This window comes from Hoplias malabaricus, chromosome 8 (assembly GCF_029633855.1).
Source record: "Hoplias malabaricus isolate fHopMal1 chromosome 8, fHopMal1.hap1, whole genome shotgun sequence".
Classification (NCBI taxonomy): domain Eukaryota; kingdom Metazoa; phylum Chordata; class Actinopteri; order Characiformes; family Erythrinidae; genus Hoplias; species Hoplias malabaricus.
In genome coordinates, this window is record NC_089807.1 from 8,630,713 (window position 1) to 8,653,930 (window position 23,218).

General features: G+C 44.5%; 1 protein-coding gene across 3 annotated transcripts; it reads left to right on the forward strand.

The window, feature by feature from the left end:
* The first annotated feature begins 2,044 nt into the window (after positions 1-2,044).
* mlh1 (mutL homolog 1, colon cancer, nonpolyposis type 2 (E. coli)) lies at positions 2,045-21,820 on the forward strand. Of its 3 annotated transcripts, XM_066678611.1 has the most exons (21): positions 2,045-2,089; positions 2,302-2,439; positions 11,561-11,737; positions 12,084-12,174; positions 12,514-12,612; positions 12,970-13,043; positions 13,499-13,571; positions 14,340-14,431; positions 14,509-14,551; positions 14,631-14,719; positions 15,286-15,398; positions 15,501-15,594; positions 15,757-15,910; positions 16,094-16,404; positions 16,607-16,731; positions 17,341-17,449; positions 17,839-17,902; positions 18,586-18,750; positions 19,831-19,923; positions 20,015-20,125; positions 21,307-21,819. In XM_066678611.1, exons 3-21 carry the CDS (start codon positions 11,631-11,633, stop codon positions 21,457-21,459), a joined length of 2,160 nt encoding a protein of 719 aa, XP_066534708.1. In that variant the 5' UTR covers positions 2,045-2,089; positions 2,302-2,439; positions 11,561-11,630; the 3' UTR covers positions 21,460-21,819. The 3 variants fall into 3 exon arrangements, with proteins under 3 accessions (XP_066534708.1, XP_066534709.1, XP_066534710.1); XM_066678612.1 differs by lacking the exons at positions 2,045-2,089; positions 2,302-2,439 and adding an exon at positions 2,467-2,595; XM_066678613.1 differs by lacking the exons at positions 2,045-2,089; positions 2,302-2,439 and adding an exon at positions 3,074-3,235 and having other exon boundaries at positions 21,307-21,820.
* The last annotated feature ends 1,398 nt before the right edge of the window (positions 21,821-23,218 follow it).

A 23,218-nucleotide genomic window follows, 5' to 3' on the forward strand; every position in this document is an offset into this window, starting at 1 on the left:
ATCTAAACACCCCCTCAACTCTGAACTACACACACCCCTCAGCTCTGATCTAAACACCCCCTCAACTTTGAACTACACACACCCCCCTCATCTCTGACCTACACACACCCTTCAACTCTGACCTACACACACCCCTCAACTCTGACCTACACACACCCTTCAACTCTGACCTACACACATCCCTCAACTCTGACCTACACACACCCTTCAACTCTGACCTACACACACCCCTCAACTCTGACCTACACACACCCCTCAACTCTGACCTACACACACCCCTCATCTCTGACCTACACACACCCCTCAACTCTGACCTACACACACCCCTCAACTCTGACCTACACACACCCTTCAACTCTGACCTACACACACCCCTCAACTCTGACCTACACACACCCCTCAACTCTGACCTACACACACCCTTCAACTCTGACCTACACACACCCCTCATCTCTGACCTACACACACCCCTCATCTCTGACCTACACACACCCCTCAACTCTGACCTACACACACCCCTCATCTCTGACCTACACACACCCCTCAACTCTGACCTACACACACCCCTCAACTCTGACCTACACACACCCTTCAACTCTGACCTACACACACCCCTCATCTCTGACCTACACACACCCTTCAACTCTGACCTACACACACCCTTCAACTCTGACCTACACACACCCCTCATCTCTGACCTACACACACCCCTCATCTCTGACCAACACACACCCCTCAACTCTGACCTACACACACCCCTCAACTCTGATTTAAACACCCCCTCAACTCTGATCTACACACACCCTTCAACTCTGATTTAAACACCCCCTCAACTCTGACCTACACACACCCTTCAACTCTGATTTAAACACCCCCTCAACTCTGACCTATACACACCCCTCAGCTCTGATCTACACACACCCTCATCTCTGATCTACACACACCCCTCAGCTCTGATCTAAACACCCCCTCATCTCTGACCTACACACACACCCCTCAGCTCTGACCTATACACACCCCTCAGCTCTGATCTAAACACCCCCTCATCTCTGACCTACACACACACCCCTCAGCTCTGACCTACACACACCCCTCAGCTCTGATCTAAACACCCCCTCAACTTTGAACTACACACACCCCCCTCAACTCTGATCTAAACACCCCCTCAACTCTGATCTACACACACACCCCTCAGCTCTGATCTAAACACCCCCTCAACTCTGATCTACACACACACCCCTCATCTCTGACCTACACACACCCCTCAACTCTGACCTACACACACCCCTCAACTCTGACCTACACACACCCCTCATCTCTGACCTATACACACCCCTCAGCTCTGATCTACACACACCCTCATCTCTGATCTACACACACCCCTCAGCTCTGATCTAAACACCCCCTCATCTCTGACCTACACACACACCCCTCAACTCTGATCTAAACACCCCCTCAACTTTGAACTACACACACCCCTCAGCTCTGATCTAAACACCCCCTCAACTTTGAACTACACACACCCCCCTCAACTCTGATCTAAACACCCCCTCAACTCTGAACTACACACACACCCCCTCATCTCTGACCTACACACACACCCCTCAGCTCTGATCTAAACACCCCCTCAACTTTGAACTACACACACCCCTCAGCTCTGATCTAAACACCCCCTCAACTTTGAACTACACACACCCCTCAGCTCTGATCTAAACACCCCCTCAACTCTGAACTACACACACACCCTTCAACTCTGATCTAAACACACACCCCTCAACTCTGAATAAATAAATAATAATTATTATTATATAATATTATATATATATATATATATATATATATATATTATATTATATTAATATATTATTATATTATAATAATTTATTAAATAATAAAATAAATAATTCTGAGGAAAAATTACAGAACAGTACACAGCCCCTCTCCGAACTCTTAAACCATACACTGTCCCTGGATTTCCTGTTCAACCACCTGATGAGGGAGACTGTGTTCTGACTCTAACCACAACCCTGAACATAAGGAATATTAATAGTGGAAATATTCATGATGAAAATGCATATATTAATAATCGGTAAGTAAACTTTTACATTGCTGTATTAAGAGCATACTCTCTGAAGGACTCAAAAGTAAAATAAACCTACATTATACACTTGTATTATTTTTATCATGTATATATGATACATTATTAATTACATATTCGTGCATTTATTTTAATAATAGTTGTTGATTATTTAATAAACGAAATGATAAAATGTAAAGTTTAATTTTTAATTTATTATATAGGAAGGAGCCCTACGTTAAAAATACAACTGGACTACACCTAACATGGCGGCTCTGTCATCTCCGGCTCTGAATTTACAGTAGGCATTCGGCACAGTCACCTCAGGGTCCTGGGGGAGGAAGGCGGAGCTCGGTTTGGCGGTGAGTTTATTTACGTCGCTTTTACAGCTTTAATATCTCAGTAAACGACAACATAAATATTATACTCATATTAATATTCAGTCTACAGCGAAGAGAGGGGTTTTACGGCTTTTTATTTTAATTGTCAATCTCCTCTCTCTAACATTCACTCCGCAGGTTTTAAATCTTACTCTTAAACCCTCTTTATTTAGACTTTTCCGCAGATAGAGGCGTTATAATCAGGTTTACCTTCAGTGTATATTGTAATTATATTATCAACCGTAACAGTACTACCACCTCTGTGTCTCTACTGACTGTGTATGATCACTATTGTTCTACAATCACACACTAGGTAATCTGTTACTCTGCATACTTAGTTACCCACTTCATCATGTTCTTTAATGATGGGGGTGGGGGGTCTGATCATCTGATATAATATGCAATTATTTCTCATTGTACAACGTATGTGTCTTCCACATTTAACCCATCTGTGGCAGTGAACACACACACACACACACACTAGTGCACTAGGGGGTGTGAACACACTCAAAAGTGGCGGGCAGAAATCCCCAGCGGCCAGTGGAGCGTTTGAGGGTTCAGTGCCTAACTCAAGGGCACTTCAGTCGTGGATGTTCCTGCTGGTCCTGGGTCTAACCAGCAACCTACTGGTACCAAGCCCGTTCTCTAACAATTAGGCCAAGGCTGGCCCCATTGAACTATTGAAGAATGGGGAAAGGGAAGTATGCAGAGCAACAGATGGACTACAGTGGGTGATGGTAGAACTACAGAGTGACCGGAGTGGACAGCAGAGCTGAGTGTAAAAATGTGGTCTTTATTTATATTTTACAGCAGAGATTTTTATTAACTAATAATATCTAATCTTATTGAACGTTATTTAATGTTGTTGTTTACAGTAGAGTGGATCCTAGCGTAATCAGTGTAATTGTAAAGACTTAGGTTTCTGGAGTTGTGTTTTCAGAGCTGTTTTTTACTGGAGCTGTTTTTTACTGGATCTGTGTTTTCCTGTAGTCTTGTTTTCGGGAGCCGTGTTTTACTGGAGCTGTGTTTTACTGTGTTTAACTGGAGCCATGTTTTACTGGAGCTGTGTTTTACTGGAGCCGTGTTTTCAGGAGCTGTGTTTTACTAGAGCTGTGTTTTCCTGTAGTCTTGTTTTCGGGAGCCGCGTTTTACTGGAGCCGCGTTTCATTGTGTCTACTGGAGCTGTGTTTTACTGTGTTTAACTGGAGCTGTGTTTAACTGGAGCTGTGTTTAACTGGAGCTGTGTTTTACTAGAGCTGTGTTTTACTGGAGCCGTGTTTTCGGGAGCCGCGTTTTACTGGAGCCGCGTTTCATTGTGTCTACTGGAGCTGTGTTTAACTGGAGCTGTGTTTAACTGGAGCTGTGTTTTACTGGAGCTGTGTTTTCAGGAGCTGTGTTTTACTGGAGCCTTGTTTTTGGGAGCCGCGTTTTACTGGAGCCGCGTTTCATTGTGTCTACTGGAGCTGTGTTTTACTGTGTTTAACTGGAGCTGTGTTTAACTGGAGCTGTGTTTAACTGGAGCTGTGTTTAACTGGAGCTGTGTTTTACTAGAGCTGTGTTTTACTAGAGCTGTGTTTTACTAGAGCTGTGTTTTACTGGAGCCGTGTTTTCGGGAGCCGCGTTTTACTGGAGCCGCGTTTCATTGTGTCTACTGGAGCTGTGTTTAACTGGAGCTGTGTTTTACTGGAGCTGTGTTTTCAGGAGCTGTGTTTTACTGGAGCCTTGTTTTTGGGAGCCGCGTTTTACTGGAGCCGCGTTTCATTGTGTCTACTGGAGCTGTGTTTTACTGTGTTTAACTGGAGCTGTGTTTAACTGGAGCTGTGTTTTACTAGAGCTGTGTTTTACTAGAGCTGTGTTTTACTAGAGCCGTGTTTTACTGGAGCCGCGTTTCATTGTGTCTACTGGAGCTGTGTTTTACTGTGTTTAGCTGGAGCTGTGTTTAGCTGGAGCTGTGTTTAGCTGGAGCTGTGTTTAACTGGAGCTGTGTTTAACTGTGTTTACTGGAGCTGTGTTTTCAGGAGCCGTGTTTTCAGGAGCCGTGTTTTCAGGAGCCGTGTTTTCAGGAGCCGTGTTTTCAGGAGCCGTGTTTTCAGGAGCCGTGTTTTACTGGAGCTGTGTTTCACTGGAGCTGTGTTTCACTGGAGCTGTGTTTCACTGGAGCTGTGTTTCACTGGAGCTGTGTTTCACTGGAGCTGTGTTTTACAATGGCTGTGTTTTACTGTGTTTTACTGGAGCTGTGTTTTACTGGAGCTGTGTTTTACTAGAGCTGTGTTTTACTAGGGCTGTGTTTTACTAGGGCTGTGTTTTACTGGAGATGTTTTTTACTGGAGATGTTTTTTACTGGAGCTGTGTTTTACTGTTTTTTCGGGAGCTGTGTTTTACTGGAGCTGTGTTTTACTGGAGCTGTGTTTTACTGGAGCTGTGTTTTACTGGGGCCGTGTTTTCCTGGGGCCGTGTTTTCCTGGGGCCGTGTTTTCCTGGGGCCGTGTTTTCCTGGAGCCGTGTTTTCCTGGAGCCGTGTTTTCCTGGAGCCGTGTTTTCTGGAGCCGTGTTTTCTGGAGCCGTGTTTTCGGGAGCCGTGTTTTACTGGAGCCTTGTTTTCGGGAGCCGCGTTTTACTGGAGCCGCGTTTCATTGTGTCTACTGGAGCTGTGTTTTACTAGAGCTGTGTTTTACTAGAGCTGTGTTTTACTAGAGCCGTGTTTTCAGGAGCTGTGTTTTACTGGAGCCGCGTTTCATTGTGTCTACTGGAGCTGTGTTTTACTGTGTTTAGCTGGAGCTGTGTTTAGCTGGAGCTGTGTTTAGCTGGAGCTGTGTTTAGCTGGAGCTGTGTTTAACTGGAGCTGTGTTTAACTGGAGCTGTGTTTAACTGTGTTTACTGGAGCTGTGTTTTCAGGAGCCGTGTTTTCAGGAGCCGTGTTTTCAGGAGCCGTGTTTTCAGGAGCCGTGTTTTCAGGAGCCGTGTTTTACTGGAGCCGTGTTTTCAGGAGCTGTGTTTTCAGGAGCTGTGTTTCACTGGAGCTGTGTTTCACTGGAGCTGTGTTTCACTGGAGCTGTGTTTCACTGGAGCTGTGTTTCACTGGAGCTGTGTTTCACTAGAGCTGTGTTTTACAATGGCTGTGTTTTACAATGGCTGTGTTTTACTGGAGCTGTGTTTTACTGGAGCTGTGTTTTACTGTGTTTTACTGGAGCCGTGTTTTACTGGAGCCGTGTTTTACTGGAGCCGTGTGTTACTGGAGCCGTGTGTTACTGGAGCCGTGTGTTACTGGAGCCGTGTGTTACTGGAGCCGTGTGTTACTGGAGCTTCGTTTTCAGGAGCCGTGTTTTACTGGAGCCGTGTTTTACTGGAGCCGTGTTTTACTAGATCCGTGTTTTCAGGAGCTGTGTTTTCAGGAGCTGTGTTTTACTGGAGCTGTGTTTCACTGGAGCTGTGTTTCACTGGAGCTGTGTTTCACTGGAGCTGTGTTTCACTGGAGCTGTGTTTCACTGGAGCTGTGCTTTACTGGAGCTGTGCTTTACTGGAGCTGTGCTTTACTGGAGCTGTGCTTTACTGGAGCTGTGTTTCACTGGAGCTGTGTTTCACTGGAGCTGTGCTTTACTGGAGCTGTGCTTTACTGGAGCTGTGCTTTACTGGAGCTGTGCTTTACTGGAGCCGTGTGTTTTACTGGAGCCGTGTTTCACTGGAGCCGTGTTTCACTGGAGCCGTGTTTTACTAGAGCTGTGTTTTACTGGAGATGTGTTTTACTAGAGCTGTGTTTTACTGTGTTTTACTGGAGCTGTGTTTTACTGGAGCTGTGTTTTACTGGAGCTGTGTTTTACTGTATTTTCCTGGGGCTGTGTTTTCCTGGGGCTGTGTTTTCCTGGGGCTGTGTTTTCCTGGGGCTGTGTTTTCCTGGGGCTGTGTTTTCCTGGAGCTGTGTTTTCCTGGAGCTGTGTTTTCCTGGAGCCGTGTTTTCGGGAGCCATGTTTTACTGGAGCCTTGTTTTCGGGAGCCGCGTTTTACTGGAGCCGCGTTTAATTGTGTCTACTGGAGCTGTGTTTTACTAGAGCTGTGTTTTACTAGAGCCGTGTTTTCAGGAGCTGTGTTTTACTGGAGCCGCGTTTCATTGTGTCTACTGGAGCTGTGTTTTACTAGAGCTGTGTTTTACTAGAGCTGTGTTTTACTAGAGCCGTGTTTTCAGGAGCTGTGTTTTACTGGAGCCGCGTTTCATTGTGTCTACTGGAGCTGTGTTTTACTGTGTTTAGCTGGAGCTGTGTTTAGCTGGAGCTGTGTTTAGCTGGAGCTGTGTTTAGCTGGAGCTGTGTTTAACTGGAGCTGTGTTTTACTGTGTTTTCAGGAGCCGTGTTTTCAGGAGCCGTGTTTTCAGGAGCCGTGTTTTCAGGAGCCGTGTTTTCAGGAGCCGTGTTTTACTGGAGCCGTGTTTTACTGGAGCCGTGTTTTACTGGAGCCGTGTTTTACTGGAGCTGTGTTTCACTGGAGCTGTGTTTCACTGGAGCTGTGTTTTACGATGGCTGTGTTTTACTGTGTTTTACTGGAGATGTGTTTTACTAGAGCTGTGTTTTACTGTGTTTTACTGGAGCTGTGTTTTACTGGAGCTGTATTTTACTGTGTTTTACTGGAGCCGTGTGTTACTGGAGCCGTGTGTTACTGTAGCTTCGTTTTCAGGAGTTGTGTTTTACTGGCGTTGTGTTTTACTGGCGTTGTGTTTTACTGGCGTTGTTTTTTACTGGCGTTTTTTTTACTGGCGTTGTTTTTTTACTGGCGTTGTTTTTTTACTGGAGCCGTGTTTTACTGGAGCCGTGTTTTACTGGAGCCGTGTGTTACTGGAGCTTCGTTTTCAGGAGTTGTGTTTTACTGGCGTTGTGTTTTACTGCCGTTGTGTTTTACTGGCGTTGCTTTTTTACTGGCGTTGTTTTTTTACTGCCGTTGTTTTTTTACTGGAGCCGTGTTTTACTGGAGCCGTGTTTCACTGGAGCTGTGTTTCACTGGAGCTGTGTTTCACTGTGTTTTACTGGAGCTGTGTTTTACTAGAGCTGTGTTTTACTAGAGCTGTGTTTTACTGTGTTTTACTGTGTTTTACTGGAGCTGTGTTTTACTGGAGCTGTGTTTTACTGGAGCTGTGTTTTACTGGAGCTGTGTTTCACTGGAGCTGTGTTTCACTGTGTTTTTACTGGAGCTGTGTTTCACTGGAGCTGTGTTTTACTGTGTTTTACTGGAGCTGTGTTTTACTAGAGCTGTGTTTTACTGTGTTTTACTGGAGCTGTGTTTTACTGGAGCTGTGCTTTACTGGAGCTGTGTTTCACTGGAGCTGTGTTTCACTGGAGCTGTGTTTCACTGTGTTTTTACTGGAGCTGTGTTTCACTGGAGCTGTGTTTTACTGTGTTTTACTGTGTTTCACTGGAGCTGTGTTTCACTGGAGCTGTGTTTTACTGTGTTTTACTGGAGCTGTGTTTTACTAGAGCTGTGTTTTACTGTGTTTTACTGGAGCTGTGTTTTACTGGAGCTGTGCTTTACTGGAGCTGTGCTTTACTGGAGATGTGTTTTACTGTGTTTTACTGGAGCCGTGTGTTTTACTGGAGCCGTGTGTAACTGGAGCCGTGTGTTACTGGAGCTTCGTTTTCAGGAGTTGTGTTTTACTGGAGGCGTGTTTTACTGGAGGCGTGTTCTACTGGAGGCGTGTTCTACTGGAGGCGTGTTTTACTGGCGTTGTGTTTTACTTTAGCTGTGTTTTACTTTAGCTGTGTTTTACTGGAGATGTGTTTTACTGGAGTTGCGTTTTACTTTAGCTGTGTTTTACTGGAGTTGCGTTTTACTTTAGCTGTGTTTTACTGGAGCTGTGTTTTACTGTGTTTACTGGATTTGTGTTTTCGGGAGCTGTGTTTTCGGGAGCTGTGTTTACTGGAGCTTGGTTAATAGACTTGTGTTTTGCTGTGTTTCATTGGAGCTGTGTTTTACTGTTTTTTACTGGAGCCGTGTTTTCAGGAGCTGTTTTTTACTGGAGCTGTGTTTTCAGGAGTTGTGTTCACTGGAGTCATGTTTTCTGGAGCTGTGTTTTGCTGGAGCTGTGTTTTGTTGGCATTGAGTTTTACTGGAGCTGTGTTTTACTTTAGCTGTGTTTTACTTTAGCTGTGTTTTACTGGAGCTGTGTTTTACTGTGTTTACTGGAGTTGTGTTTTCGGGAGCTGTGTTTTCGGGAGCTGTGTTTTCGGGAGCTGTGTTTACTGGAGCTGTGTTTTGCTGGAGCTGTGTTTTGCTGGAGCTGTGTTTTGCTGGAGCTGTGTTTTGCTGGAGCTGTGTTTTACTGGAGCTGTGTTTTACTGTGTTTACTGGAGTTGTGTTTTACTGGAGGCGTGTTTTACTTGAGCCGTGTTTTACTGGAGCTGTTTTTACTGGAGCTGTTTTTTTTTTTTTTACTGGAGCTGTGTTTTACTAGAGCTGTGTTTCACTAGGGCTGTGTTTTACTGGAGCTGTGTTTTACTGGAGCTGTGCTTAACTGGAGCTGTGTTTTACTGCAGTTGTGTTTTACTTGAGCCGTGTTTTACTGGAGCTGTTTTTACTGGAGCTGTTTTTTTTTTTTTTTTACTGGAGCTGTGTTTTTTTTTTTTTTTTTACTGGAGCTGTGTTTTTTTTTTTTTTTTACTGGAGCTGTGTTTTACTAGAGCTGTGTTTTACTGGAGCTGTGTTTTACTGGAGCTGTGTTTTACTGGAGCTGTGTTTCACTAGAGCTGTGTTTTACTGGAGCTGTGTTTTACTGGAGCTGTGCTTAACTGGAGCTGTGTTTTACTGCAGTTGTGTTTTACTTGAGCCGTGTTTTACTGGAGCTGTTTTTACTGGAGCTGTGTTTTACTGTGTTTACTGGAGCTGTGTTTTACTGTGTTTACTGGAGCTGTGTTTTCAGGAGCTGTGTTTCACTGGAGCTGTGTTTTTTGGAGCTTGGTTACTGGAGTTTTGTTGTGCTGTGTTTTACTGGAGATGTGTTGTTCTGTGTTTACTGGAGCCGTGTTTTCCTGTAGTCTTGTTTTTGGGAGCCGTGTTTTACTGGAGCTGTGTTTTTTTGGAGTTTTGTTTTGCTGGGTTTTACTGGAGCTGTGTTTTCAGGAGCTGTGTTTTACTAGTGCTGTGTTCTACTGTGTTTTACTGGAGCCGTGTTTTACTGGAGCCGTGTTTTACTGGAGCTGTGTTCTACTGTGTTTTACTGGAGGCGTGTTTTACTGGAGGCGTGTTTTACTGGAGACGTGTTTTACTGTGTTTACTGGAGCTGTGTTTTACTGGAGCTGTGCTTAACTGGAGCTGTGTTTTACTGCAGTTGTGTTTTACTTGAGCCGTGTTTTACTGGAGCTGTTTTTACTGGAGCTGTTTTTTTTTTTTTTACTGGAGCTGTGTTTTACTAGAGCTGTGTTTCACTAGAGCTGTGTTTCACTAGGGCTGTGTTTTACTGGAGCTGTGTTTTACTGGAGCTGTGCTTAACTGGAGCTGTGTTTTACTGCAGTTGTGTTTTACTTGAGCCGTGTTTTACTGGAGCTGTTTTTACTGGAGCTGTGTTTTACTGTGTTTACTGGAGCTGTGTTTTCAGGAGCTGTGTTTCACTGGAGCTGTGTTTTTTGGAGCTTGGTTACTGGAGTTTTGTTGTGCTGTGTTTTACTGGAGCTGTGTTTTACTAGGGCTGTGTTTCACTAGGGCTGTGTTTTACTGGAGCTGTGTTTTACAAGGGCTGTGTTTTAATAGAGCTGTGTTTTACTGAAACCGTGTTTTCAGGAGCTGTGTTTCACTGGAGCTGTGTTTTTGGGAGCTTGGTTTTTGGAGCTTTGTTGTGCTGTGTTTTACTGGAGCTGTGTTGTTCTGTGTTTACTGGAGCTGTGTTTTACTGGAGTTGTGTTTTATTGGAGTTTTGTTGTGCTGTGTTTTACTGGGACTGTGTTTTACTGTGTTTTCCTGGAGCCGTGTTTTCCTGTAGTCTTGTTTTTGGGAGTCGTGTTTTACTGGAGCCGTGTTTTACTGGAGCCGTGTGTTACTGTGTCTACTGGAGCTGTGTTTTATTGGAGTTTTGTTTTGCTGGGTTTTACTGGAGCTGTTTTTTTCGAGTTTTGTTTCGCTGGAGCCTTGTTTTACTCAAGCTGTGTTTTACTCAAGCTGTTTTTTTTTGTTTTTTTTTTACTGGAGCTGTGTTTTTTTTATTTACATGAGCTGTGTATTACTAGAGCTGTGTTTTACTGGAGCCGTGTTTTCAGAGCTGTTTTTTACTGGAGCTGTGTTTTACTGGAGGCGTGTTTTACTGGAGGCGTGTTTTACTGGAGGCGTGTTTTACTGGAGACGTGTTTTACTGTGTTTACTGGAGCTGTGCTTAACTGGAGCTGTGTTTTACTGGAGCTGTTTTTACTGGAGCTGTGTTTTTTTTTTTTTTTTTTTTACTGGAGCTGTGTTTTACTAGAGCTGTGTTTTTTTTTTGTTTTTTTTACTAGAGCTGTGTTTCACTAGGGCTGTGTTTCACTGGAGCTGTGTTTCACTGGAGCTGTGTTTCACTGGAGCTGTGTTTTACTGGAGCTGTGTTTTACTGCAGTTGTGTTTTACTTGAGCCGTGTTTTACTGGAGCTGTTTTTACTGGAGCTGTTTTTTTTTTTTTTTACTGGAGCTGTGTTTTTTTTTTTTTTTTTTTTTACTGGAGCTGTGTTTTACTGGAGCTGTGTTTTTTTTTTTTTTTTTTTTACTGGAGCTGTGTTTCACTGGAGCTGTGTTTTACTGGAGCTGTGTTTTACTGGAGCTGTGTTTTTTTTTTTTTTTTTTTTTTACTGGAGCTGTGTTTCACTGGAGCTGTGTTTCACTGGAGCTGTGTTTTACTGGAGCTGTGTTTTACTGGAGCTGTGCTTAACTGGAGCTGTGTTTTACTGCAGTTGTGTTTTACTTGAGCCGTGTTTTACTGGAGCTGTTTTTACTGGAGCTGTGTTTTACTGTGTTTACTGGAGCTGTGTTTTCAGGAGCTGTTTTTACTGGCTCTGTTTTTACTGGAGCTGTGTTTTACTGGAGCTGTGTTTTCAGGAGCTGTGTTTTCAGGAGCTGTGTTTTCAAGAGCTGTGTTTTACTGGAGCTGTGTTTACTGTGTTTTCAGGAGCTGTTGGTGTAGAAGTTTGCTTTGATTGAAGTCAGGGACTGTGTGGATGCTCTGACGTTTTGAGGCGATGGCAGGAGTCATTCGGAGACTTGATGAAACTGTGGTGAACCGCATCGCAGCTGGAGAAGTCATACAACGGCCTTCAAATGCCATCAAAGAAATGATCGAGAACTGGTAAGAGTTTGACAGAAACATTCTTACTGAGCTGTGTCTTCTAATATCACATTGGGCTTTTTCTTAACACTGGACTTAACAGTGCAGACCCTAACCCTAGACCCCTGTGGCATAGGAACGCTCATATAAATGATTAAAAGTTTATGTATCAGTATCAGCAGATGTGCACAGATGTTTATCTGTAAACTATCGGAAAGCAATGCCCTGTGCACTGCAGGTTCTGTGTTTAGGGCACTTTTCTTTAATTGTCTTTTCAGAAACTATAAGATAAATGTACTGTAAATAAATCACAGCATTGGTATAAATGATTGGCCTTTTACTGAAATCTTGAATATTGCGTCTGCAGTTTGGACGCCAAGTCCACCAGCATCCAGGTCACGGTAAAGGAGGGAGGATTAAAACTGATCCAGATTCTGGACAATGGCACTGGAATTAGGGTAAGTTTTAGAAGATCAGGAGACCGTCGGATCACTGCCACTATGTAATAAAATAAGCTTTTTAAAGTAGCCTCTTCAGGTTTGAACATGTTTATGACTTATGTGTTTGAAACACTTGCAAAATCACTGCTCTCTCATCCAGTCTCAGCAGGTAGAAGTAAGTAAAATAAAAGAAAGAACAAAGTTGAAAATACAGAAGAAAAGCTTATTTTAAATAAATGGCATCAAACAACTTTTTTTTTTTTTTACAGAAATAAAAAAAATCATTTTTTGTTGCAAAGCCTCAGTTACACGCACAAAAAAAACCTTCTATGTTTTGATTTTTTTATTCCTTATCAGAAAGAAGACATGGATATTGTTTGTGAGCGGTTTACAACGAGCAAGCTTCAGACGTTTGAGGATCTCACATCGATTTCCACTTACGGCTTCAGAGGAGAGGTATGGTTCAGTCATGAGTTCCTCGACCTGCGGAAGGTTTTAGAAGAATTTCTACATATCCGCCTGAAAAACTAGCATCAGACAAATCCCTGATAGTTTATACAGATATGACCCTGATAGATGATTCAGATCTGATCCTGATAGATAATAAAGATCTGATCCTGATAGGTTATTCAGATCTGAACTTGATAGATTATAAAGATCTGATCCTGATAGGTTATTCAGATCTGATCCTGATAGATTATAAAGATCTGATCCTGATGTTATTCAGATCTGACCCTGATAGGTTATTAAGGTCTGATCCCCTTTGCAGGAATCATGTATTGTCCTTTTTATGTTTTCTCGTCTGTTTGAAAGGCTCTTGCCAGCATCAGTCATGTCGCCCATGTCACGATCACCACAAAAACGGCTGATGGAAAGTGTGCTTACAGGTGAGAGTCTGTATTTTCTAACTGTGGATATCAGACACTTTATCTTGCTTTAATTCTTTTCTCTCTTTCTCTCAGTCATATTTACAAGTATTCTCTCTTAATGTAGTCATTCCCAGTTCCCTCTGAGGGTGTAGGAGCTTCCTCTGAGACACTTGAAGCCAGAGAGTGCTTCTTCCAGAATATCTTTTATTCACCACTGTGCTAGTATTCTCTGTTAGCTGACATTACACACTGTGTAGTTAGTGTTCTCTACTATTTGGAAAAATGCGGTGGAGCTTTTGTTCTCTGAGGAATCTCAAGCTCCTTCATTGTTGTGTGACTGGAGGGGAACCTGTGAATAGGGGGAAATAGAACATTTTAATGGATGTATAACATTGTGCACCCAGTTCATTATCCAGGAAATATGATTTGTTATTTTGTATGTTTGTATTATTATTGTTTATTGTCATTCACAGGGCCATGTACTGTGACGGGAAGCTCAAAGCTCCACCAAAACCTTGTGCTGGAAACCAAGGGACACTTATCTCAGTAAATATCATTCAATAAACTGAGCTTTCGCATTCTTCCTCTGGCTTATGTCTCTGATATTTAGTGTTTTGTCAATCCTTTCCTTTCATTCTTTCTTTTGACCCCATCTTGGGAGTTGGCCCCCACCCCAGTCCTGCCTCACCAAGCTGATGATGCAGATGGCTGATCGACTGCCCGGTCGACTGCCTGTTCAGTCCTCAGTCTGTGCCCTGATCAGCTTGAGTTTGTTGTATAACTGGATGGGTTGAGTGTCTCAGCTCAGATAAGAGTCTCACTTTCTCCAGCTTGTAGCTTAGGCTCAGTGACTTCAGTGGAAACTGGAGTTTGTTATTTCTGAACCCTGCAACGCTGACAGCGACGTAGACCAAGCAATTTACAGATGTAGCTGTTGGCTTTCTGATCCATCCTCTGTTCTGTTGTTAGGGAGGTCTCACACAGCTTTAGCAGCCAAAGCTATCAAGGATAAATGGACAGCATTAAGTCTTGTGTTTTCCTGGGAAATGGCTTTGGTCTCTCTTTGCCAGGCCTTCAGGTAGTTGTGTCATAAAACGGTGAGCCATGTGCCTACCAGAACTCGACTGTGTACAGCCTCCCAGAGCTCTGGCTGCTCTGCCAACAGTCTTTCCTGGACCCCGTCCTGATTCACACTCTTTGAGACTTTGAGGATGGTTTAAGTGAAACTAGAAGCGCCGCTGATTACTGTTTTCATTGTTAAAATTAGAATCACTTGACCTCATTTTTTTAACAATGATTTGGTTCTGTTCAAAGGTAGAAGATCTTTTCTATAACGTCCCCACTCGAAGAAAAGCGCTGAAAAGCCCCAGTGAAGAATACTCTCGGATCGTGGAGGTGGTGAGCAGGTGTGTCCTTTTGTAATTTTACAAACGTTTAAGAGGATGTCTCGAGCATTTCAAGACGAACTGTTTATGACTTTCAGGTACGCAATACACAACTCGGGGAAGAGCTTCACTGTGAAAAAGGTGAGCACTTCTCTCTGTGTGGGATTGATTTCTGAAATGGAGCGTGTTGTAGGGAATACGAAGATTTATTTTGTTTTAGCAAGGAGAGATGGTCGCAGACGTGAAGACTCTCCCCAATGCTTCGGTTTTGGACAACATCCGAGTGGTGTTTGGAGTCGCAGTGAGCAGGTACATCAAAGTCCTTTTACTACAGTCTTACTTTTGGTCATATTCCAGTTTCTATAACTTTGATTTGATCAGAGAGCGGTGTGATTATATATCATTGTTACATCAGCAGTTCTCACATGAATCAATAATGTTCTGACCCGAGTTCTGAGGTTTTTTACTTTTTATCTTGTTGTGGTTAGTTTCATGGTTTATTACAGTGCCCACCCTCCACTGAAGTTTTCCTGGACTCCTTACTGTTACTTGTATTATTAATATTATTATTACAGTCATCATTCCTTACATCACCCACTATCACTGCTATGACTGTACCACTACACATGAGCAGCAGACCTATGTAATCTGTAGGTAGCTTGACCAGAGGAGGAAAGGTACCCCATGCACACTCGTCCCCTCAGTATCTGGGCGATTTGTTCCAAGACCCTCTGTGGTTACTGTAAGAGTCTACACTTTAAATCATCTGTGGATCAGTCACCCTTCTGAGCGCGGTGGAGACCACAGGAGTGTGTGTGTGTTTAATGTATTAAATAGAGGGTAAACATCTCCTAAAACTCTTTGCTTATTTACAGAGAAATGATTGAAGTGGGATGTGAAGATCAGAAGCTCGCATTTAAACTGCAGGGATACATTTCCAATGCAAACTACTCCGTAAAGAAGTGTGTCCTCATTCTCTTCATAAACCGTGAGTCTTCCCTGTGTTTTAGAGTCAGTGGCAGCGATAAAGGCTCCAGGCTTTTATTGTTATGTAAATGAGCATTGACGTTTATTTCATTGTTTGTTTTAGATCGTTTGGTGGAATCCAGCGCCTTGAAGAAAGCCATAGAGACGGTCTACACTGCCTACCTTCCCAAAAACACACACCCCTTCCTTTATCTCAGGTGCCTCTTTATCTCTGGTGTTTTATATTGTTTTGTGACAATGATACGTTTGTGAGGACGTGGAGAAGTAACACACTCCTCTAAATGCTGTATCTGGAGTTCTGTGATTTATGGATGATATCCAACTGTTTTATAACTGGTTCCTTTTTTTTTTTTTTTAAGTCTGGAAATAGCTCCTCATAACATCGATGTGAACGTGCACCCGACCAAACACGAAGTGCACTTCCTCCACGAAGACTGCATCATCGAGAGCATTCAGAAACACATCGAGAGTAAACTCCTGGGCTCCAACTCTTCACGCACATATTTCACACAGGTGCAGTGTTCACTTCATATCCACTTTCACTGGCCAGCTCTGTCTGAGTCTCTGACCGTATCAGAGACCTCCGTTATGTCTCCAGCGGTTACTGAGTGACCCCCGCTGCAGCACGTTTATGTAGCGATTGGGTTTCTGTCTGTGTGTGTGTGTGTCTAACCGGACTGCTTTTTCTCCCCATAGACTTTACTCCCGGGGCTGTCTGCCTCTGTAAGTGATGTCAAAGCTCAGAGTGTGTCCTCAGCGGAGCCCAGTGAGCGAGTCTATGCTCATCAGATGGTCCGAACTGACAGTAAGGCCCAGAAACTGGATGCTTTTCTGCAGCCAGTGAGTAAATCTTCTTTACCCGAGACCCCTGCTCCGCTGGCTCCAGCCCAGGCTTCTGTGGAAGTGGATGATTCAGAAATGCTGGATGCAGTGGAGGATCTGGAACCCAGTGCTCCGTCAGATTCCCAGATCGAAGGGGAACACGTCCAGTCAGAGACACCACCCAGGTGAGGCTTTGATTCATGAAACCATTGATCTGGACTTCACCGTTGTTCTGAGATCAGCTCTGTAACAGGGAGAGTTAGGATGAAGGCCATGTTGTATATCTGTACTGTTGAGGGCATTATTGAGGGCCTCTACAACATGAGCAAGGACTGTTCTCATATTGTATGGAACTGGACCATTGTGTCTGTGTTGATTGTGTTGTAGGAAAAGGCCTCATGTTGTTGAGGACCGAGACGACCTGACAGCGGCCTGTGCCCCCCGGAGGCGAGTGATCAGACTGACCAGCGTGAAGGAGCTTCGCAATGAGATCACGCAACACACTCACAGAGGTCAGATCAGTGTTTATTAATCATCAGAGTTCCTCTGGTTCCACACACAGGCCGTCATTACTGTTAATAATCAATAATTTCATTGGTATATTTGGAGTCGTTGTGTCGGCTGAGATTCCTGGGCTCAGGTGGTTTAAAAACTCCAGCAGCACTGCTGTGTCTGATCCACTCTACACCAGCACAACACACACTAACACACCACCACCACGTCAGTGTCACTGCAGCGCTGAGAATGATCCACCACCACATCACACCTGCTCTGTGGGGGTGTGGTACTGATACTAGGACGTATCTCATTACTTTGTTATTAAAAAAACAGTACAATTCCCATATAATTAGCACAGTCCTTTAAGAAACAGTTTTTTTAAATAAGAGCGGTATTTCCAACGAGTGCCACAGGGGGGCAGTGTGCGCCCGAAGCACTTTGTTATCTCGCCCTCCCTTAAAGATTTGCTGCTAGTTTTAGCGACTTTTTAGACCTTTTCACTCCTTTAGTTCTGTCTCTGGGAGCAGAGGAGTAGTGGACTGTGTGAATGAATGAATGCAGATTGATCACAGTTTCTGTCACTCTGTGTGGCTCTAACAGTCTGTGTTCTGTGCCCTGATCAGGTCTCCAGGAGATGTTGCAGAACCATTCATTTGTTGGATGTGTGAATCCTCAGTGGACTTTAGTCCAACATCACACCAAACTCTACCTGCTCAACACAACCAGGCTCAGGTCAGACTCCGCCTCCAGCTTTGACCAATAACAGCGGACGGTTCCACCCTGACGCTGTGTTTGTTTTCAGTCATTCATTCACTGTCTGAATCTGTTCATCTTGTTAGATGCCAAGCCTTTCTCAGGGGATCACTCACACCGTCACACTTTCACCCACACACTAACACAGTCACGCTCTCACACACTAACACAGTCTCTCACACACTCAGATAGCCTCTCACTCACACAGTCTCACAGTCACACTAACTACATACACACAGTCCAAATACTCACACACACACGTTCACACCCATCTATGGTTAATTTAATACGGAATGAAGTGGTTCTGGGGCTTTGTCTGAAGCGCCGATGGTGGATTGAGGAAAGATGCTTCTATTTTTTTTTTTCAGCCAGGAGCTGTTTTACCAGATACTCATCTACGATTTCGGGAACTTTGGTGTCCTGCGGCTCTCAGTAAGTGGCCCTCTGCAGTTTTTCTTTCTTTATGTAATGCATATTGTCCTTGTGATATTCATTAACTCTGATGACTGGGCTGACCCTCACTGTGGTCAGAGCTGACTGATATAGACGGTCAGGAAATATTTCACTCCAAGGCTCTGGACTGGTCAGAACAGGTTGTAAATGTTTGGGTACAAACCAAAGTCAATGTAGCTCTGTACTTCAGAAACCAGCTTCTTCATCGTTTGCACCAATAGTCGTCGGCTCAAGAAGAAAGTAAATGGAGCAGCTGTTGTTGAAATTTTGTGCCAAGTTCCATGTTCTGCTCATTTGCCGCACTCCTCTTCCTCACTCAGCATCTTTAATCTGGCCGTATTTCACTGCAGAAAGCCACATGTGTAATATTGCTGCTGGTTAATTGGACACCTTGGTGTCGTTTATTATTTACAGGAGAGATCTCAGTTTCTTACAATCAGGAAGCACAAATCAGTTGTTGTTGATGATGATGATGAGTGAATGTGTGTATACCTAGATATGGATCGTCACTCTATGCTGGGTTTCTAGCGTCTGATACAGTGGCGTTGTTGATTGTAAAGCATTCTCCAATGTCTGGAAGGGCACTAAATATAATGATAAATAATTTCTTTTATTTTGTTGATGTTATTGATGATATTAGGATTGATGGATGTGTGTTGTAGAGTCCGGCTCCTCTTTATGACTTAGCGATGCTGGCACTGGACTCCATGGACAGCGGCTGGACGGAGGAGGACGGTCCTAAAGAAGGACTGGCTCAGTACATTGTGGACTTCCTGAAGAAGAAGGCAGAGATGTTGGAGGATTATTTCTCAGTGGAGATCAATGAGGTTAGTCTTGAACCTTCTGAAATAGCAGTCTGTGGTGTAGAGGCGACAGAAAATCACTCGGAGAGAGAGTAAGACTCGAGAAAATTCATGGACTGGAGCTGTTGTCACAGCACAGAGTAGGCACCGTACTGGGGACCTATTCACCGTAGCAGCACAATAGTCCCAACATAGTGCAGATCACAGATACTAAAACTAAAAATGCTGAATTTGATGCTCATTTGACAGGGAAACGAGAACCTTAGGATAACTGTATTTTCTTCTTATTATGCTCCAATGTGGGATCCTTTATCCCTCGTCACAGAGAGAACATACAGGAATACACTCGACACAAACCTCTGAGATACAAAATGAACCATGTGACCTTTAGTTCTTCCTGGAGATGGCTTTGGGACGGTGTGACCATAGGACTTCTCAGACATGTTGATCACAGAACTTTCTGGAGCCACTGGTCTGGTCAAAGCACAGCAGCGGCATTCTGCTATTTCTCTTCTTCCCAGGGCTTTGGTCGGAGACACGGCTGTAGTGATGTGGTAATGGCTCTGACAGAAAGTAGATTCACACTTTTTCATTCCATTTCTGCTTCTTACTCCCCTCTGCCACTCAACCAACTGACTTTTGAAGTGGTTTTAACAGAGCGCTGATGACCAACGCCTTGGAGGTGTTAGAGGCCTGATTGGTCTTGATGGACTGAGGGAGGAGAATCCGTCACTGGTTCGCAAATCTAATTGGAGGACCTCAGAGGTCTTGACATCACATAACTTTTTCCGTCTCTAACACCTCACCACCCCTGGTGCCAGTTCTGGGGTCTTGCTGCTGAGTAGAACCTTAGTGCGTGGGATTTTATTCTGATTATACCTCAGAACGGTAACACACGAGGAAACCTGTCCTCTCGCTCCGGCACACTTTCCCAGGCTGTACAGTCTAAAGATTTAAAGAGTCAATAATTCATTCATTCATCTTCTATATGTGCTTCATCCTGGGGCCCCCCGTGAATAGGTGAATGACTCGGGTGTGTTACTGAAGTTCGTTGTGTGGTTGTGGGCCGTCGCTGAACGGAACCTGTCTGTGACTTGTCTGTAGGAAGGAAACCTGACAGCTCTCCCTCTTCTGATCGATAACTACACCCCTGCCATGGAAGGGCTGCCCCTCTTCATCCTGAGATTAGCCACTGAGGTTTGTGTCATGATTTTTCTAAAAGTGAATGGATGATGAAGGGAATGGATGAATGTGAGCGTTCAGTTCCTTGTTCCTGTGGGTCGTTCAGGTGAACTGGGACAACGAGAGGGAGTGTTTCCGGGATTTCAGCAAAGAGTGCAGTCACTTCTACTCCATCAGAAAACAGTACACGCTGGAGACGGAGGCAACAGACCCCCAGGTAAACTACCCCTGGTTCACCTGTACTTTAGCATCGAACGTGTAACTCCTCTGGCATTCACTGCAAGTCCGTGGACACGCCTCTTCTCTGAGTTTAGCGGCTTTGATGGAGCCATCTGCCCCCTCCACTCCACCCCAGACACAAAGCTCATGCAGGTTGCCAGTTTGAAGAAAATTAAACCTATACGAACGAGCGCAGGACGAGCTAAAACAAACTATCCACAATCAACCCATTTACAGTAAAGCGTTTCATCCTTTCACTAAAACATCTACCTACAAAGGTGTAAAGAGAAGGAACGCCCACCAGGTTTTACTTGCCATTACCACCGTAAACGTCATTTAGGACACAGACCTTTGTTTCTTATTCACATTCGTCACTTTCAAAAGTTTAGTTCCATGTTAAATAGGTCTGTTTTATGAAGCTAATATTGATGTAATTCACCAGTTTACATCGATTCCTTTGAGTCATTGTGTTTACACAACGAAATTCAATTCACTGTCAAAATAAAAGCAGAACTCTTAATAAATGCAATCATCAGACGCCAACATTGGACACGTACAGAGAAGAACACTTATGTGCAGTATTCCTTGCGCATGTTAAATATTATTGCACTTGCAGAGAGAGGTGTGCTACTGATTTCAGTGTAACAAGGGATTTGGGACAAAGGGTGTTTTAGTTCTGTAGGTCATTCGGTCAGAGGCAGAGTGAAATGAGTCGTTCAGTTTGTTAAGTCTCTGCTGATTCGGCACCTGTGCGGCGGGAGAGATGAGCTCACCGTGTCTAACACTAGGGCAGTGTTGTTAGAGCAGTGCAGATAATAAATTGATATCCATCCTTTTAATTTGTTAAATCATCGAGGCCTTGAGTGAGAACACTTTAAATGGGGCTAAGGTAGGATACCAGTAATTACTGTAAAAGTTAACTTCGCTGAGATTTCTCTGGACGTACGATGTCTGTTGTAATTTAGCTGACATTTTGTGGAACAGAGGAAGATTTTGTTTAATGCAGAGCTGTGATCCACAAAAACAGTCAAACCTAAGCCTCTAATTGTTCCAGATGTTGAAGTACGGCGCTGAGGGAAACTTGGTTTTGTAGGGTACTGGACATTCTGATTAACATTTGGGCAGAAGTTCATTTGCACGATGCCTTTGTGGTGTTGACCCACCTGTGTTTTCCTGCAGGAGGTGGAGCCGAGTTGGGAGTGGAAAGTTGAGCATGTAATTTTTAAAGCATTGCGGTCTCTCCTGAGTCCTCCGGCGCACTTCAGCGAGGACGGCACTGTCCTGCAGATCGCCAACCTGCCAGACCTCTACAAAGTGTTTGAGAGATGCTGAATCCACACCAATGTCCACAAAACTGGCTCCCGGAGTTCACCCTGGAGCGCCGGGATGTCTGTGGACTTTATCGTTTGTTTCGAAGTTTATTTTAAACATGTTTAACACAAATAAATATTATGATACATTTCTGTGTATAACTTCAATAGTGGGTAGGGCTAACGTGTTGTAAACCATTTGCAAGTTTTTACACAACCCTCACTATTTATCGTGGCATTGGGACTAGCGCTACAACATGCAATGTACATTTCAGCAGTTAGGTACACATATTCCCTCACACACTCAGACCTACATTTTTGAGTGGCCAATTTACCTACCAACGTGTGTTTTTGGAGTGTGGGAGGGAACCGGAGCACCCAGAGAAAACCCATGCAGACACAGAGAGAACACACCACACTCCTCACAGACAGTCACCTGGAGGAAACCCACGCAGACACAGGGAGAACACACCACACTCCTCACAGACAGTCACCTGGAGGAAACCCACGCAGACACAGGGAGAACACACCACACTCCTCACAGTCACCCATAGGAAACCTATGCAGACACAGAGAGAACACACCACACTTTTCACGGACAGTCACCCGGAGGAAACCCACACAGACACAGGGAGAACTCACCACACTCCTCACAGACAGTCACCTGGAGGAAACCCACGCAGACACAGGGAGAACACACCACACTCCTCATGGACAGTCACCCGGAGGAAACCCACACAGACACAGGGAGAACTCACCACACTCCTCACAGACAGTCACCTGGAAGTAACCCACGCAGACACAGGAAGAACACACCACACTCCTCAACGACAGTCACCCGGAGGAAACTTATGCAGACACAGGGAGAACACACCACACTCCTCACGGACAGTCACCCAGAGGAAACCCACGCAGACACAGGGAGAACACACCACACTCCTCACAGACAGTCACCCGGAGGAAACCTATGCAGACACAGGGAGAACACACCACACTCTTCACCGACAGTCACCTGGAGGAAACCTATGCAGACACAGGGAGAACACACCACACTCCTCACAGACAGTCACCTGGAAGAAACCCACGCAGACACAGAAAGAACACACCACACTCCTCACAGACAGTCACCCGGAGGAAACCTATGCAGACACAGGGAGAACACACAACACTCCTCAAAGTCACCCGTAGGAAACCCAGGCAAACACAGAGAGAACACACCACACTCCTCACCGACAGTCACCCGGAGGAAACTTATGCAGACACAGGGAGAACACGTCACCCGTAGGAAACCTATGCAGACACAGAGAGAACACACCACACTCCTCACAGACAGTCACCTGGAAGAAACCCACGCAGACGCAGACACAGAAAGAACACACCACACTCCTCACAGACAGTCACCCGGAGGAAACCCACGCAGACACAGAGAGAACACACCACACTCCTCACTGACAGTCACCCGGAGGAAACTTATGCAGACACAGAGAGAACACACCACACTCCTCACAGACAGTCACCTGGAAGAAACCCACGCAGACACAGGAAGAACACACCACACTCCTCACAGACACAGAGAGAACACACCACACTCCTCACAGACAGTCACCTGGAGGAAACCCACGCAGACACAGAGAGAACACACCACACTCCTCACGGACAGTCACCCGGAGGAAACCTATGCAGACACAGGGAGAACACACCACACTACTCACGGACAGTCACCCGCAGGAAACCTATGCAGATACAGGGAGAACAGACCACACTCCTCACAGACAGTCACC

Coding starts and splice junctions, on each gene's coding strand:
- mlh1 (XM_066678611.1), top strand. CDS start 11,631: ATGGCAGGAGTCATTCGGAGACTTGATGAAACTGTGGTGAACCGCATC. Junction 14,720..15,285: donor TTTGGAGTCGCAGTGAGCAG/GTACATCAAAGT, acceptor GCTTATTTACAG/AGAAATGATTGAAGTGGGAT. Junction 15,911..16,093: donor CACGCACATATTTCACACAG/GTGCAGTGTTCA, acceptor TTCTCCCCATAG/ACTTTACTCCCGGGGCTGTC.